Source organism: Talpa occidentalis, unplaced genomic scaffold, assembly GCF_014898055.3.
Source record: "Talpa occidentalis isolate TD23 unplaced genomic scaffold, MPIMG_talOcc4v2.1 talOcc4.5, whole genome shotgun sequence".
Taxonomy (NCBI): domain Eukaryota; kingdom Metazoa; phylum Chordata; class Mammalia; order Eulipotyphla; family Talpidae; genus Talpa; species Talpa occidentalis.
In genome coordinates this window covers 52765281-52782660 of record NW_023604861.1, presented here as the reverse complement: position 1 = coordinate 52782660, position 17380 = coordinate 52765281, and the positions used below count along the sequence as shown (strand labels likewise).

General features: G+C 35.9%; 1 protein-coding gene across 12 annotated transcripts in view; it reads right to left on the bottom strand.

Annotated features, from left to right (window-relative positions):
- Positions 1–17380, bottom strand: part of NBEA (neurobeachin) — a 575782-nt gene that overhangs the window by 63917 nt on the left and 494485 nt on the right. For all 12 annotated transcript variants that reach the window (XM_037527157.1, XM_054701654.1, XM_054701655.1 and 9 more), the window contains 2 exons: positions 14803–14943; positions 6505–6624 (listed from right to left, as the gene is read on the bottom strand). In XM_037527157.1, the coding sequence (XP_037383054.1) occupies positions 6505–6624; positions 14803–14943 (261 nt within the window). The remainder of the gene's footprint in view (positions 1–6504; positions 6625–14802; positions 14944–17380) is intronic.

Below are 17380 nucleotides of genomic sequence, written 5' to 3'. Positions count from 1 at the left end.
AAGAGGCACAAAACATGAGTAAAGCAGTTTTGGGTTCTCTGGCCCAGCCAATCCTCTTCATATGTCACTATGTAGCAGAGAAATGAATGATTCCTACTAAGCCTTAACTCCAACTGCACAATTGTCAATATATAACCAGTTGTTGTTTTAGATGACATTTCAGGGTGATTTGTTACACAGAAATTGATAATTAAAATAGAAATTAATGCTTGGGAGTGGAGTGCTAAAACAATAAAAACTAAAATTATGTGACCTTCAATCGCAGGCTGGAAGGGTGGGGAGGAGATTTCTGGTGGGGCCTGGAAAATCAGGAAGGAAGCTCTATTGGAAGCAGGAGGAAAAGCAACTCATGATGTGTAGTGGTGGGGAAATGAACAAGACTGTCTTCTGCAATGACTTCAATGACAGAAAAGGTATTGAGTGCACCTGGTTCTGGTTAAGATGATTTCCAGGCAGAATGCTGAAAGCGACCAATGGGGTCTTTTAATGGTGCATGGATAAGGTATTACGAGCTAAGGAAAAAACTTCAGTTTTGAGGCAATATAGACATATATAATGGCCTAGAATGGTATCTTCAAGTTCCAAAAGATTCTCAAAATAAGAACCAGGTTCAGTACAAAGATCAATTCCAAAGTGCTGCAAGTAAAATAAGACCATCAGACAATGTGCGGGTCTTGCAACCCTTGTAAGTGCTCAGTAAAACTTAGGGGTTTGTGTACCTGCTCAGTTACACAGAAGGATTCTAGGCATCTTAAGATCAATACAAAAGCATTTTAACACACATCCTGAAGTAGAGGGGATCTTGCCTCTACTTGTGTGTGATATTTTCCTAGTAGTCAACTATAATTTGATGCATAGGTTCACAATTTTTTAAGTGCTATACCAGCTTGGGAAAAGGAAGCCTTGGTCCCAACATTCTATGGTAAGGAAGCAGACAGAGAAAACTACTAAGCTATAAACAATCTCTTTTGTGAAAAGGAAAGAATGAGTCAGGGGGCAAGCAAAAGATGTAACTGAGAGTCACAGAGAACAATGAATTAGTGAATCTTTCCTAGATAGCATAACTGGGCCCTAACTTAAGGGTCTGTCCCTTCTGTTCAGGTAACTAGCAATGTCATCCCTGGCTGGATTTCAGAATTGTTATGAACTGGTAACATTATGTACCTTCCTATCTCCCTGTTTTGCACAGGCTGTTAACGTTTGCCTGTTTCTACAACCAATGTATGCTGAGTCAATCTGTGACAGATAACTTGTCATTTTAGTTTTCTGGTCTGCAAATTAGGAATTTCTGTACCTCATCTGTATCTGGACCTGATCATGATATACTAGAACTGATACAATGATGGGATGAGACTTGCATGAAGAATGTGAATTGTGGCTAAGAAGTACTCTGATAGATATTTTTCAAAAGATGGCCGCACAAATCACTCAGGCCTTTTGAAATTTGACATTGTGCTCATGTCATCAGGAAGTGGAGTTCTCTTAATTTGGGCTGACCCTTTGACTTGCCTAGACTAACAGAATGCTGTGGACGTAACACTGTGACTTTCAAACCTGGGCATTAAGTGGTCTTAGAGTTGCTATTTTTTTATCCTCTTATTAGTCAGTCACTCTGAAAAAGGTACATGGTGACCTTACATAAAAATTACATAAAGATATGATCAACCAACTCCAGTTCAGCCTTGACATGAATCAAAGATAAGCTGTACCCAATGAATCCTATTCTGGTGGTAGAACACTGAGGAAATACAAGGTGGTGGTTTTTTAAAGTCACTCAGTTTTGGGGTAGCTTATGAATTGCAATAAATGACTAAAGTATGTCTTATTGACCCACTCTAGTCATCATGGTTGCATATAATTTTATTACCATGCAGAAGCATGAAAGTAGCACTCCATCCAACCAAGTACCCAACAGAAATAACCAAATAGCTCTCCTTGATAGTTCTGGCTTCTTCCTTATTGTGTAAACTTAGGCAAGTCATTCGCTATCTGTGCACTTCCTTTACAAAATAAGGATAATGAGAATTACCCTATAGGACAATTTCAGACAGGCTTATGGGTATCAAATAACCAATCCAAAAGCCTGTCTGAAAACTCTTGAGAATTTTTTATAAAGAAGAATGAGTTCTACTATTATCAAGTATAAGTGTGCTCCTGCAGAGATTATTTTAGGCACTAGTGGCCTATTTAATATAACAGCTCTTGTGCTTTCTTCTCATGGATGCATTTATGTTAATCAGCTTCTCTTTAAAAAGAAAGAATCCAAGTAGTTCAAAATTTTCTAAAACGAAACAATGAGGACACCAAATATTATCAAAGAAATGGTAAGATGATGATTATAACAGGCATTTTGTGTCTGTAAATGTGATTTCTAGTTTATTTTAACAGCTACACTAAAACCCCATGGTACAGTTATATGCGTTCTGTCAATAATAAGAAAATATCCTCTAACACAATTTCTAATTTACAAGCTTATGACAAGTTCAAGCTGTTGAGAAATTGGACTTGAAAGTATGTCTTGGAATGATAGAAGACCACTATTAACACTATCATAATTGTATACCTATTGCATCAAATCTGACATTTCAGTTTAATATATTTTGCTGAGAGAGCATACCATTTATGGCTTTCTAGTGAAATCAAATCCAGCCCAGACGTTTTCACTTTTCTAATATAATTCACTGCAAGGTTTTAAAGCCGCCATTTCGTTTCTTCCCTGTTTTCAAAAGATTGATGCCCTGACATTCGTTAATTCCACAAGAGCTCATAATGGGTCAATGAGTCAGTGGTGAGCACCTCCATTAACTGTATTAATTTACACTATGTCACCTTAATGACATTTTGTCACAGCTACCTTTCCTGACATCTATATAGCTATTCAAAAGTAATATAACAACTTTTGAAGGCATTAAGGAAAATTAGTGTAAGAACTTCAGTTAAGTTGAATGTCATTGTTACTAAGACAAGAGAATTAAAAGAAAAAGTAAAAACTAAGTGGTCTGACGGAACTTAGGAGACCTCGTGCCTGAGAGGTCACCTCACCAACATTTCTGTGAGCAGCTTGTATGCATTACCACAGGAAGGACTGAAGTTGATAAAGAGAGACAGAATGAAACCTTCCACCTTAGTCTTGTTCTCTCTTATATAATTATCTGACTAAATGAGTGGCTATTGCAGAGATACTTTTTTTCAGAAATAGAAACTCATTTTCTCAAATTATATCAAATGTATTATCTGAACAGATTAGGGATCAGAAATCAAAAGCTTAGACTTTTACAAATACTCAGCAAAACTATTACTAGTCTTAGTAAAATACTCATTCCTGATAAATTGGGTAATATTTTAACATTTTTTTTTTAATAGAGGCATGTTTTTATTTATTTATTTATTTATTTTGTTTGTTTGTTTGTTTTGTTTATACATGCACTGGGTACAGTCAGAAGCGCGGGAGGGTGAGAGAATTCACCAGAGCCAGAGCGGGGAGCAGAGCAGGCAGAAGGAGCAAAGTACACTGCTGAGGGGAGCAGCGGACGGCAGGAGAGGTCTGCGTGCCATGTGGGACCCTCCTCCGGTGGCCGGGGAGCAGCCGGGCATCGAACCAGCACCGCAGAGGCTGCGGGCAGCTTCGCAACCCAGCGCTCAACCACTGCGCCACTGGGGAGGCCCCAAATTGGGTAATATTTTAGAGGGGAAAATAATGTATACTTTAACCATTAACAATTAGAAAACCTCAGGTTACAACTAGTGTTACCAAGAAACTTCTCTCTAGCATCCCCTTAATGAGGACCCCCAAAATGCTATGTTATAAAAGAAGAAATTGATAAACACACAAAACTCAACTGAAATATAGCAAAAATGACAAAAAGAAGCTAACTGCAATTTCGAACATTTTTTTCAAGTCACTAAAAAAAAGACTTACAACTCAACTGAAAAATGTACAGAAGATGAGTAGGTTTACAGGTTAATTAATATGTGAAAATGCTCAATTTCACTCCTAATTAAAGAAATGCATACAAGGACAAAGGCAACTACTAAAGAAATGCATGCAAGGACAAATTCTCCACTACTAGATTAGGAAAAGTTACAGTTTGTTACAGTGATGATAGGGGCATGGGAAATGAGGCATTTTACATACTGCTAAAAGGAATGAATTATCTTTGGGAATGATGATTGGCAATGTCATTCAAAATTAAATATATGCCCCCCTGCTTGACACAGGGGTTAAAGACACGGTGCTATCAAGCTATTGCCAGCCACTGCAGCACGAGTTCGATACCCGGTTGACCAGGGAGCAATCCACATGGTGCAGCAGCCCTCTTCTGTCTCTCTGCTCCCCTTAGCAGTGTATTTCAGTGCATCTGCCTGTTCTGCTCCCCATTCTCTCTGGTGAATCCTCTTACCCCCTAACTCTGGCCTTTACCCCAGTTCTTGTATACATAAACAAGTATTTTTTTTTAAACTAAAAGTGTATAGCTTTTGAACAAACAGTCCCATTAATAGGAATTATCCTGTACATATATACACAAAGTTCGTCAAGATGTCTACGTATGGCTGTTTGCTGGAGTCTTGTATTTATTAGTAACAATCAGAGAGAAGGACAAACTATTCATCATTTGGAGATTGTCTAAATAAATTATTGTGTATACAGGCAATGTTCAGCTTATAAAAGATAGGTTTAGGGTGGTGGTAGTGGAGCACTGAAAATGAAAGCAATCCATGACATGTCAAGCCGGGGAAATGAGTTTCCTATGAACTAATTAAGTTGGGAGTGGGTGTGGGGGTGGGAGATGGGAACCCCTTTGTATTCAGGTGTCTGCTTGGGGATAAAAATAAAATCCTCCCAAGTTAGTGATAGTGACATTGGCCTTTGCCCTTGATAATGTGACTGAGGACCCAAATGAAAACAATTTGTAACAAAATGTAAGAATTTTTGAAAAGCTTCAGAAGGAATGCTGCTGAGAAGATACCAAGCAGCTTTAGAGGGGAAAGCCTGGCACAGGCACTGGTTACTGGAGTCTGACAAATCATTTGGTGAGATATTTGGTAAGCAAATATATTAATAAAGTTCTCAAGATAGAAAGTAATGTCCAAAACTATATCTACAAAAATTAAATAAAGCATTTATTTATTGAATGTTTTTTAAATAAACATGGTGTTAATTTTAAAGACCTATAAACGCCCCATTTTTATGTTAATTTTCAAAGTGTTATTAAATAAGAAATTAATTCTCTCCCTGATGTCACTGTAAGTAAATCCATCTAAATGATGGTTTATGGAGATACTAGAGTTTACTCACTGAAGTCAAAAAGCAGGTAGGGAAAAAATGTGGGCTTGAAGAGTTTAATACAATAAGAATGCACCTTAAATGATCTTATTTCCAAATGTGAATACATTGTATGTATAAATTAATATTCATTCATGCAAACTAATGAAATATGTTGAAATAATATTCATCATAGCAACAAATGAAACAGATATGCTACACACTGCTTAGATTCATTTCCTTTGTTTTCTGCTTTGGAAAAGAACTGCACAAAAATTGCCTTCATCCAATTTTCTTCGAGTTCAATAACAATGTAATTGCTTTTAAAAATGTTTGCAATAGAAAAGCACAGATATGTAAATGATAATTGATTTTAATTCACTGACTTTTCTTGGATTAAGACCTTAAAAGAAATAATACCATATCATTTTTATATTCAATAGTATGAGGGGCTGTGATAGGAAAAAATCTGCCTTTTAAAAGGGTTAAAATGAGAACACATATACCCATACTATAACCTGACTGTATAATCTTATTGTGAGGGGGAAAATGAGGAAGAAAGAGAAGAAATGCACTTTATTGCTTTGAATAGTCTTAAAAAACCCCCAAAAGCTCTTATAAATGAATAACATTTACTTTGTTATTAATTTTATACTGAACAATAGGTAAGTAGTAACAAATGTAAAATTACTCGGCTTTCCCGCTATTTCTGCATATTGTGTGTGTGTGTGTTGGTTTAATCTAATGTGTATTGTTGCCTGTATCCCCAGGCACAGTCAAGTAAAAGCTAAGGCTGTACAGAAAAGCCTACATTTTAAATGGGTCTTGTCATTAATGCTTTATTAATTGCCCTAGGCTACGTAAACCCAAAGCCGGGCAAGCTATAACAATATGACACATTAAGGTCACATCCAATTCCTGCTGTGTTTTATGGAATGGGCCAAATATTGAGTTAACAGCAGGAAAGGCAATTTATGGGTTTTTCTTTCCATCTCCTGATTATTCAATCTAAATTTGATAGGAATTCTGTGAAATAACAAAAACACCTTAACTGAATAATAAAAAAGAAGCCTGGATCATTTTTTGTGATGGTCAAAATTATTCCCTTTAGTTTGTTTTTGGGTTGTATATACCATACAATTTTAAAATAGGATGCAGTGTAAAATGCTTTACCTACCCACTTAAAAAAATCAAAATTTCAACATATTTTCAAATTAAATACCAACAATAAAAGAACATACCTTTACATCAGAAGTGTCTCTCTGACTGGTTCTCCATGACCTTGCAACTGATGAGAAGGTTCGATCTGGATGGTCGAATTTTCCATCATTTGCATTGAGGAAGAACGTTGTGAAAGGTTCCTAAGGGGGACAAAAAAATCATGAATCTGACCCTCTTCACATTCTAGTCTTGCTACACTGCTCTCACTTCTTAGGCTTTGTAAGTGATGTTCCTTTTACCTGGTACAAATATCAATTTCCCTCACTATCTTAATTCCCTAAGTTCTTTTTAGCCTTATTCACCTGCCACCCAGGACATATTACCATTGGAGGAAACCTAGGGCTGACTTTATCATAAAGTCCTAATGCACTTTAAATTTAATGTTTTTTCTATAGTTTTTATGTTGGCAGGGAAGCGTTATTTCTCATGTCATTACATTTGTTTCCAAATTTAAGAGGATTACACACATTAGTCTTACTATGGATTTCTCAGTTAACTGCAAGTATAACAAAAAAGTATAACTACAAGTCTAACAAAAACAAACATACTGGTGGGAGATTGGGATATGGCAGTATCAAAATAAGAGTTTTGACTGTCAGTTCTTCACCATAGTTTAATTCTTTTCTCTTAAAATAAGGATTAGCGCATGTCACTCTTATGCTCAATGATGCTAAGAAATCTATTTGAAATTTTCATAAATATTTAATTTTTTTCTCTTTAAGATTTATTTATTTATTTATTTATACAAACACTGGGTACAGTCAGAAGCACAGGACGGTAAGAGGATTCACCAGAGCCAGAGCGGGGAGCAGAACAGGCAGACTAATGAATTACACTGCTGCGGGGAGCAACGGGTGTGGCAGGAGAGGTCTGCGCACCACATGGGACCCTCCCTGGCGGCCTGGGATTGAACTGGCGCTGCAGAGGCTGCGAGCAGCTTTGCAGCCCAGCGCTCAACTGCTGTGCCACCGGGGAGGCCCAATTTTTTCTCTTTAATGTATAATCTCTGCTCAATCTTTTATATCTATAAAACATTACCTGATGGGCCTCTCTGGTGGCCCAAGGGGTTAAGATGCAACCTATGAAGCAATTCACAGCCACTGCAGCACAAGTTTGATACCCAGCCAGCCAGGGAGCAATCCACATAGCGCAGCAGACCTCTCCTGAGTCGCCTGCTGCTCCCCTCAGCAGTGTACTTCGGTTAATCCACCTGTTCTGTTCCCCACTCTGTCTCTGGCGAATCCTCTCACCCCTGCCCCCCCACCCCACACCTCTGGCCTGAACCCAAGCTCTTGTATGCATAAATAAATAAATCTTTTTAAAAAATTACCTGAACTCTTTAAACTTCTCTTTTTGCCACTAGCCAGGTCTGGATGTCAGGGAGGAGCTACAAATATTAATCTACTTCAGTACTTCTTGAAATTGTATGTGACTAGATGGCATCAATTTTATAAGTTTACAATCTGTCACCAATATTTCATGTTCAGCAGTGAAGAGCAGAAAAGCATGATGAAAGAGATATGACGAATAATATAGCAATATATAGTTAAGGGCAATATTACTGATAGATCTGAAAATCAAATATATATCTAGGAACTCCATATAGGCTTTTAAAATTTTAAGTGATATGAGAGGTAAATAGATGTCACTGAGATTAAGTTAGGAAAAAAATATATGAGATGTCTTTTTGCTTTGAAGAATTTACATTCAAAATAGTTAATGCAGTATATTTTATCACTAAAGTAAATTCATTAAAGTGGGGATGTAAGAATTCTAGAAGAAGCAATAGTAAATCAAATGGAATATGACAGATCTAAGTTTAAATCTTGGTGGAACCATTTAACTCTCTTAGCTAGGTTACTTAACCTTAAGTAACCATGTTAAGTAACTGTATCTCAGTTGCTTCATCTATGTTAATTGGGAATGACAATACTGTGGAGATAATAAAAATTAGATTGAAAATAATATTGAGAAAGCTTGAGGTATCTTACCTGACACAGAAATATAAAGTGACTAGCAGCATTATGCACTGTGCCAAGTCTCACTGTGTACTCCTCACCAGATTGCCAGTTCACTAGACAACCAGACCAGACTTAGAGCCTTAGTTTTATTCATCCTTGTATCAAATATAGCATTGACTCATAGTTTGTGTTTAATAAAAATTCACTGAACACATCTAAGCATATAAGGTACTGGTGGGAGATTGGGATATGGCAGTATCAGAGTAAGATACAGTTTTCATTGTCAGTTCTGTTTTTTTTTTTTTTAAAGATTTTATTTATTTATTTATACATGCACTGGGTACAGTCAGAAGCGCGGGAGGGTGAGAGAATTCACCAGAGCCAGGGCAGGGAGCAGAACAGGCAGACTGACGAAATACACTGCTGAGGGGAGCAGTGGGCGAGACAGGAGAGGTCTGCCACACCATGTGGGACCCTCGCTGGAGGGCAGCTTCGCAGCCCAGCACTCAACCGCTGCGCCACCGAGGAGACCCTCATTGTCAGTTCTTAACCACCATTTTGACCATAAAGTTTTATCTTTAGAATCCACTTCATCTAGCACGCCATTTATTTTTACGTCTAGGCAGTAAGCAGAGATTAATTTAGGGTGATCACAATTGTTCTTATTATTTTTAAACTGTTAAATACATGTGAGTGAAGATTGATTTATACATGCAAAGTCTAACTTCTTGTCATCAGCCATTAACAGTTGATCTCGGGCCTCCCCGGTGGCGCAGCGGTTGAGTGCTGGGTTGCGAAGCTGCCCGCAGCCTCTGCGGCGCCGGTTCGATCCCCGGCTGCTCCCCAGCCACCGGAGGAGGGTCCCACATGGCGCGCAGACCTCTCCTGCCGCCCGCTGCTCCCCTCAGCAGTGTACTTCGGTCCTTCTGCCTGCTCTGCTCCCCGCTCTGGCTCTAGTGAATTCTCTCACCCTCCTGTGCTTCTGACTGTACCCAGTGCATGTATAAACGAAACAAACAAACAAATAAATAAATAAAACATGCCTCTATTAAAAAAAAAAAAAAAAAAAAAAAAAAAACAGTTGATCTCTACTTCAACCTAAATTATAAAATCCTCTCTGGTTTTCAACCCTTAACAAAGACATGCCAGGATAGCACAGATGGACATAGTGAAAAAATACCTGAAATTGAAGAATAACTTTCATTTCTGGTCATGAGGTTTATGAATCTGGTGGTAGCCAGATTACTGTAGAATACTGAAGAAGAATTCCACATTTCACTGTTTTAAGTAGCTTTTAAAAAGATCTGATTAACAACTGTTTTAGGGGTCACACACGACATTACTGACATATATTCTCATTATTCCTGAAGGTCTCCAGCTGCTACAGTGGTAGAGTACTAATAGAAATTGATAACCTATTTGTTTATAAGTGAGTATTGATCTTTCAAGCTCTGATTACCATGGAGATTACCTTTGTCCATGTATTTCCCCATAACCTTCAAGGTACAGTGCAAGATTTTTCTTTTTCATTGGAATGATACCTGACAAACATAGAGGATCAAGTGCTATATTAAGTTTAAGGAACTTTTATTTATTTCTTCTAACACATGTTGCTTGAAGCAATTTCTATGGTACTTCACCATGTTAGATATTTTATTATAATGGAGAAGGCTTTGGCTTGGGAGGTAAGATTTACAAATGAATGAATATTAAATAAAAATATCAGATATTAAAACACTAGCACTTTCTGGGCTTTAAAATGTTCAGGTTAGGTTCTACAATATAAGCAACTGGTGATAGACTTCCTTCTCCTGATTGCATTTATTCCAAGGTCACTTCCTATCTTCTAACCCTTTTTCAGTGTTATAGAACCAAATTAACCTAGCCTGCACTGGAAGTACCTATCTTGCTAAATTTTATCATAATATTTGAGTCCCCTACAAAGACACTAATAACCTTTCCTGCCTTTCAATGATTACAGGCCAATTAATTCCATTCTAAGCAATGTAACCCTTGCTGCACTTTGCTTTACCCAACTCCTTTATTTTTCTGACATATATGACTTTTGTGCAAACAGCTCATAAAAAATCTTAAGTTCCTCTTCCCTTGTAGTTTTCTTCTTGTCCTTCCATTCATTTCGTTTGAAACAAACCCTATTCATGGATAATTGGTAGTGCTTAGTAATTAAAGAAGAGATAGAAGTTTTGAGGCAAATAAAGACCAAAGGAAAGGGAAAGAGTTACTGAGTCCTTTTCTGTGCTCAGCACTATGTTATTTCAGTTAATTCAACCCTTAATATAATTCTTGAGAGTAGGGTATAATTGGTCCCAATTGACCACTGAGAAATTCAGGATTACATTCTAGGAATTCAAGAAACATAATTTCTACTGGATTTTGTATGACACCCAAAGTTTAACTTTTTCCATTATTTTTAAAACAACCCAAAAGTGTCTTTTAGAATCTTTGAAAAGTCTCTATTAATTAACCTCTGTACTCACTATACACCACACTCTTGGTTAAGAATTCCTCATTTTGTTCTAAGTAAACAGGATTATCCTTAAGCAACAGTATTCAAGATAAACATGACAACAATATTTTATTCAGTGGCATTAGGGTTTGGTTTGAATTAAAACACTTGGAAAAATGCTTTTACTATTTGTCCATTACCTCTTGTTGCACAATCTATTTAGTTTCCTAAGAATTCTGATTAAATGCTTGACAAATGGATTTTGAATAGGTAGACTGAAAGAATCTATTGAACTTGGAAGATGCATTGGTTACAGAGGGATGTAAAAGTCAGCACAGTTTAATTACTTTTGTGTGTATGTTATATGTGTCCTTTTATACTAGTTAGTATCTGAAGAGACAACAAAGTCTGCTATTTAACCTTTTTTTTTATACTTTTCTCAATGCCAGCTATCAAGGAAACAGTCTTTTCAGTGTCTTGTAATTTAAACAAGTGATTTCACTGGAGGTTTGTCTAAAATACTATCTTTAACTTAAAATAGTAAGGTATGTAGATAATTAGCATTTTAAAATAATTATTGTCATTCTCATGCTAATATACCGACTGAGAGTAATAATGATTTGAATGACTTTGGTTCTAATAGTCTTGAAAGGTAAAGGACAAATACTTTAGCCTGGATGTTGCTTTTATGAACGAATTCTTAATGACGCAAATTTTAATGCATTCTCTGCTTGATAAACTCCTTGGGATGGGAGTGAGGAAATCACAACTCCCTGGGCCATTAGGTTAAACACTTAGTGAGCTAATAGACCACAATGCTTTTGTTTATAATATCACAACATAAGATGTGTCAGCTAAATGAATCCCCATAAAAGCAATCTTATAGATCTGTTCTATTATAGTAGCCACTAGTCACATATGACCATTGAGTACTTGAACAATGGCTAGTTGAAACTGAATGTGCTATAAATATAAAATACAGTCTGGATTTCAAAGACAGAACCCTCAAAATGTAAAATGTCTCACTAATAATTTTTATATTGGTTATATGTTGAAATCATAAATTTTGAATATATTGGGTTAATAATTTATTGAATACATTAGATCTCACCTGTTTCTTCTTACTCTTAATTTTAAGTTATGTGTCTTACCTTATATTTCTGTTTTGCATGATCACTACCTACAATACTAAAAGGGCATGTGAAGGATAAATCTGTACAGAATTTCTGCCATACCTTTGACAGATTTAAATTTGTATTCCATTTTAATAGAATGATAAATCAACTTAAGAATGAATTATGATTTACAAAGGTATTTATCTTCCCAGTGATAGGATAGTGTTAAATCAAGCTGTTTATAAGAACTATTTTTACAGACTTACACTTAAGTATTATCGGACTTCAAACTAATTTGATTACACAAAAGTCATCAAATACCATTTTATATATTTCAAAATACTAACGTGCATATATGTATATATACATAGGTGTGCATATATGTAACAACATATGTGTGTTGTTTGACTACACATATGCTCTCATTAAATTCTCAAAGTGGTTTATGTTCTCTCAGAAAAGCACATTTTTTTTAAACTTTTTTCCTTAAAGATGTATTTATTTATTTATACAAGTACTGGGTACAGTCAGAAGCGTGGGAGGGTGAGAGAATTCACCAGAGCCAGAGCAGGGAACAGAACAGGCAGAGTGATGAAATACACTGCTGAAGGAAGCAGCGGGCACGGCAGGAGAGGTCTGCGTGCCATGTGGGACCCTCGCCAGTGGCCGGGGATTGAACCATCGCTGCAGAGGCTGCGGGCAGCTTCACAGGCCAGCGCTCAACTACTGCGCCACCAGGGGAAGCTCAAAAGCACATTATTTTGATCCCCAAAATGCCTCAGAGAGTGGTCTTACGGCCCTCTCCAAAGCAGTAGTTCACTATAGCAATGACTGTCATTGATGAAACCTGAGATGATAGGAAAAGGCCTCTCTGGTCGAGCATCTCTGGCTTAAATACTTTGTAAAAATTCCTTTCTCTAATGGTTTTGGAAGTTCCTCTGAGAGTTCCAGCTGTACTGAGTCGGTAAAGCCAAAATAGACCATGCTGCTTAAAAGAGAGATCTCCTGGGCTGCATAAACCCAGGTGTCTTTCTTTGGCTTCTTAAGTGAATCCTAAGCAACAAACAGAAAATTAACTTTGCCAAGGTGTTTTTTCTCAAAGGTTTTATTTTTTACCCTTTTCTGTTTTTTTGTTTCTGGTTCATACACAGCTAAAAAGTTCTTTCTATGGCTGGGAGTAATGATTTGGGAATTTGACATTATGGTCTGCTCATGTTGTGATCAGAGAAATCTAACTTATTAACCTCTTTATTGTCCTGTTTCTGAGGCAAATCAGCCTCATGTAATAGAAGAATTTGAAGTATATTTTGCTAAAGGGAGAAAACATTGAACTTCAATATTGATTTTGATACTAGATTTAGCATCAATAATAGTCCTTTGTCTTAAAAAAATCAGACAATCTGACTCCATTAACTGTTCTTTACTAGACGAGATTGGAGAAGGCAAGACTAAAGGCAAAGAGATTTGTTAAGAGATTTTGCAAAATCTCAATGAAAAATAATGGGAACCTGAAAAATAATGGGAAAAGCTAGTGTTACTAGAGAAAAGGTAAGAGATGTGGAGCTATTTACTTGTTAGGATCTAGCTGGTGTGATATCTGATTAGATGTAAGGGGATGGCAAAAGAATGTATCTAGGTCAGGTAATGAGGTAAATGATCATTCCGTTTATATAGATGGGAATTCAGAAGGAAGCACAGCAGCTTTCTGAGGGAGGTATGCTTATTTTGTGGAAATGGGGTTTATATTATGAGATGTTCAGGTAGAAATTTTAGTAAGCACTTGGAAGTATAGGCCAGGAGTTAAGAGAAATGTGTGCAATGAAGATAGACGCTAGAAGTTCATTAATTATATTTGGAAGACAAAGCCTAGGTAAAACATACAGAAAACCATGGGGAAAAGAAATGTTGAGAAAAAATTCAGAGCAGGCAACTGGTCAGGATGATTGGACTGGAGAAAAATCAGGAGAGGATATTGTCAGAGAAGCCAGGAAAGGGAAGAATTTAAAGAAGGAGGAAATGAGCAATGGTGTCAAGTGCTTTTGATATATCATGGTAAAAATGGGAAGCTCTATCCATATTCATTGCAGCCACCATAAGAACTCACTAGACTGGTAGGTGTAGAACCTAAATCAACCAGGCTAAAGACTGAATGGGAGGGGCCAAGTAGAGACAAGCACAACACAGCAGGGCTGTGTGCAATGTGCTTTTAAAACAGTTGACAAAGTACATTTCGTACATACGACAAAAGGAGAGAAATGGGAAGTCACTTAAGAGTGGGCAGGGGTGAAAGCAGGCATATATTTAATCAACTAATTAATTTACAAGATCAGAGAGAATTAAATCTATTTATGTCTTAGGAGAAAGAGAAAGGAACAGAAAGGGCCCTCACAACTTTTAGAAACTGTTTTTTAAAATACAGTGTCCAAAAATCAAGATGCAGAGGGCCAGGAGAAAGTGCCAACTTTGCGCTGTAGATGAGAAAGGACACAGTAGGTATTAATGAGGTACTCCAAAAGTTTGGTTCCTTTTTGTAATTGGTTAGGTTTAGGAAGTTGACAATAATCAATGTTCCTAGTCCAATTTTCCATGAGTTAACTCTTTTTTTTTTTTTTAATGACTCAAATTTTTCTAGAGTCTGGAATCTCTCATTTCTTCTACATTGGTCTTTAATTTTTGTTTACTATAAGTCACAAATGTATTTGATTTCAGTTAATTTACTTATGTGAAGAACTTCAAGGTATAGAAGGCACACTGTAACTTAATGAAGACACTCACAATTCGAACGAGCCAGGATAAAGTAGATGTTGCTGTTGAATAATGTGTATTATAGTGATAGGGCGGGCTTTGATCATCTTCCCATGTCTCATAGCGCTCTGCATAAAACACCGCTCTCTTTGGGTTCAAAGCACCAATTGGCTATAAAAACAGAAAAAGAAGGAATCTGTGATTTAATGCAATCTTAGTAGACATTCTACATTATAATGCTTTACCCCAAAAGTATTTACTGTTAATTCATTTTAACCATAGAGCAGAGATAAATTACTTTGCATTACATTTTTACAAAATTTGATTGACATTATATACAAAGTTATTTGTATTTACTTACTAAAGATCACCCCCAAATTTCCATTTCCATTTCCAAATCTAATTTTCAAGGATTTGAATTTTATTGAGTTTCAGTAAACTGGATTACAAGAGATGATCCAGTTTAAACTATTAAGACAAAACCAATATTTTTATGTTATTTCCCTGCCTACTTAACAGAAGTCATAATGAACATTTAGGTTGAGCATAGGAAATCCAATGAGGAGAAAGTGAAACAGTTGATCATGTGACAACCATATTAGAGAAAATATTGGCTTACTAGCCTGCCATCTGATATGTAAGACAACAATCACTCATAATAGAAACCCTCTTGGAATGTTAGTCCCAATCTGTTATATAGATGAACCATGTATCTTTAAATTAAGTTAAACTGGTACAAAACTAAGGCTGATGGAAATAACTCAGACAATTCAGATTTCCTGGAATGCATTTTGCTAAGGTCAGGAAGACCTTTCCTATAAGTACTAATGCATTACCTGTTATAATGCTAATTCCTATTAGGGAGCACACAGTAAAATACTCACAATACAAAATATATATACTTTTTCAACAAAGCATGTGTTAGTAGGCTCATTGTCTTGAGACACATTTTAGCATACTTAATCATTAACAATTTCTAACATATAGTCCTATTGATTTTAAATAGCATACAGCCATAGCTTAAATTTTTGTCTAATTTGGGCTTAATGGGATGTAGAGTCTATTCTTATGATACCTAATAGCTACATTATTTTGTTTTAGGTTGCACACTATAAAAATAAATGTTTATAGAGAAAACAATAGATGAATACTAAGAATAATATATAACTCCTTTATTTAAAAATTTAATATTACTAGTTAACTATAAAGTTCCCCCCAAGGCTTAATTTTTACAACAGAAGTAGTAGAAAATTAGTGTTTCAATGGGACAAGTAATATTACACAAGAGAGAAAGATTCATTTATAAATTGCTTGTAAGCTTTTTCTTTTCATCCCAGGGGACTAATTCAAACAACACAATCATGTCAGCAGTTAAAAGTGTTAGAACTTCCATAATAAACTCTATTTGCAAGAGTTCTAATCCTGAATATTAAAATTATTTGCATATTATGCTCATTTTTTCTTTAGCTTAATTATGAATTAACAAAGTTTAAACAATTTAACCATTTAATTAAAAATTGGTTTAAATACACATTTTTTTAAGTTCTAAACTTCAACTTTATTCTGGGTTAAATCTCACTGGCTATATCTCTCACATCTTTTTATATACATTTAAAAAACAGTATAATATAATTTCATTACATTACATAAAATAAAAGATTCAAAACAAATACATAATAACATTTTTGTTGAAAGGGTAGTTACTATAGATAGTGAAATGAGTGAATTGTTATTGAATTGAAATATTAAATTTGTCATTTTAAATGGCAAAGATATATTTCTCTAGATGTACAGATATATGTTTTTCTAACTCAATATTATAAGTATAGATTTTCAAAGCATTTAAAACATTTAACACTTTGTTTTGTCTTGAATAGGCTAATAGATCTTTTACATGCATAAAATCTCTGCACAACCCCTAAGGATCCACCTTATTAACCGATATTGTCTGTTTTGTAAAACATTCCTGAAAACAGAAGATGACTCTTCTCATATTTTCCAGCTTTTTCCTCAACTATTGGAAAAGGGACTAAATAAAAAAATATATTTTTTATTTTATTCAAGTTTCATCAGAGTCATTTTATTGGAGTGTTTTACAGAACACTTTGTAGGAAGCAGCTGTACAGTAGCTACTTCTTTCTTTTTTTTTTACATACATTATTTTATCTTCTTTTACTTATTATGATTATATTTACAGTTATATATGTTGTGGTAACATTGCTTTATAACATCGTTTGTGTTTTAGAAGTACAGCGCCCCCCATTTCCGGTGTTGTTACCACACTGCACCCACTACCACAAGTGCACCACCACAGTCCATTGTGCATTCTCCCCAAGTTGTTTTAGCCCTTTCTTCCTCTCCCTCTCCCCCTCTGGTAGCCTCAGTTCTAGAGTTCTCCCATTCAGTAGGGTACCTTTTTGTTTTAGTGATGGCTTGTTTCACTGTGCAGCTTTTTAGTTTGTTATAGACCTAGTTGTTTATGTTCTCCTTTATTTTCCTTGCTGCTAGAGCTGAATCCACAAAGACATTTCTGAAGGCTACATCATGGAAGGTTTTGCCTATGATTTCTCTAGGTATTCTGGTGTTCTTTTAGCTTCATGGGCTTATA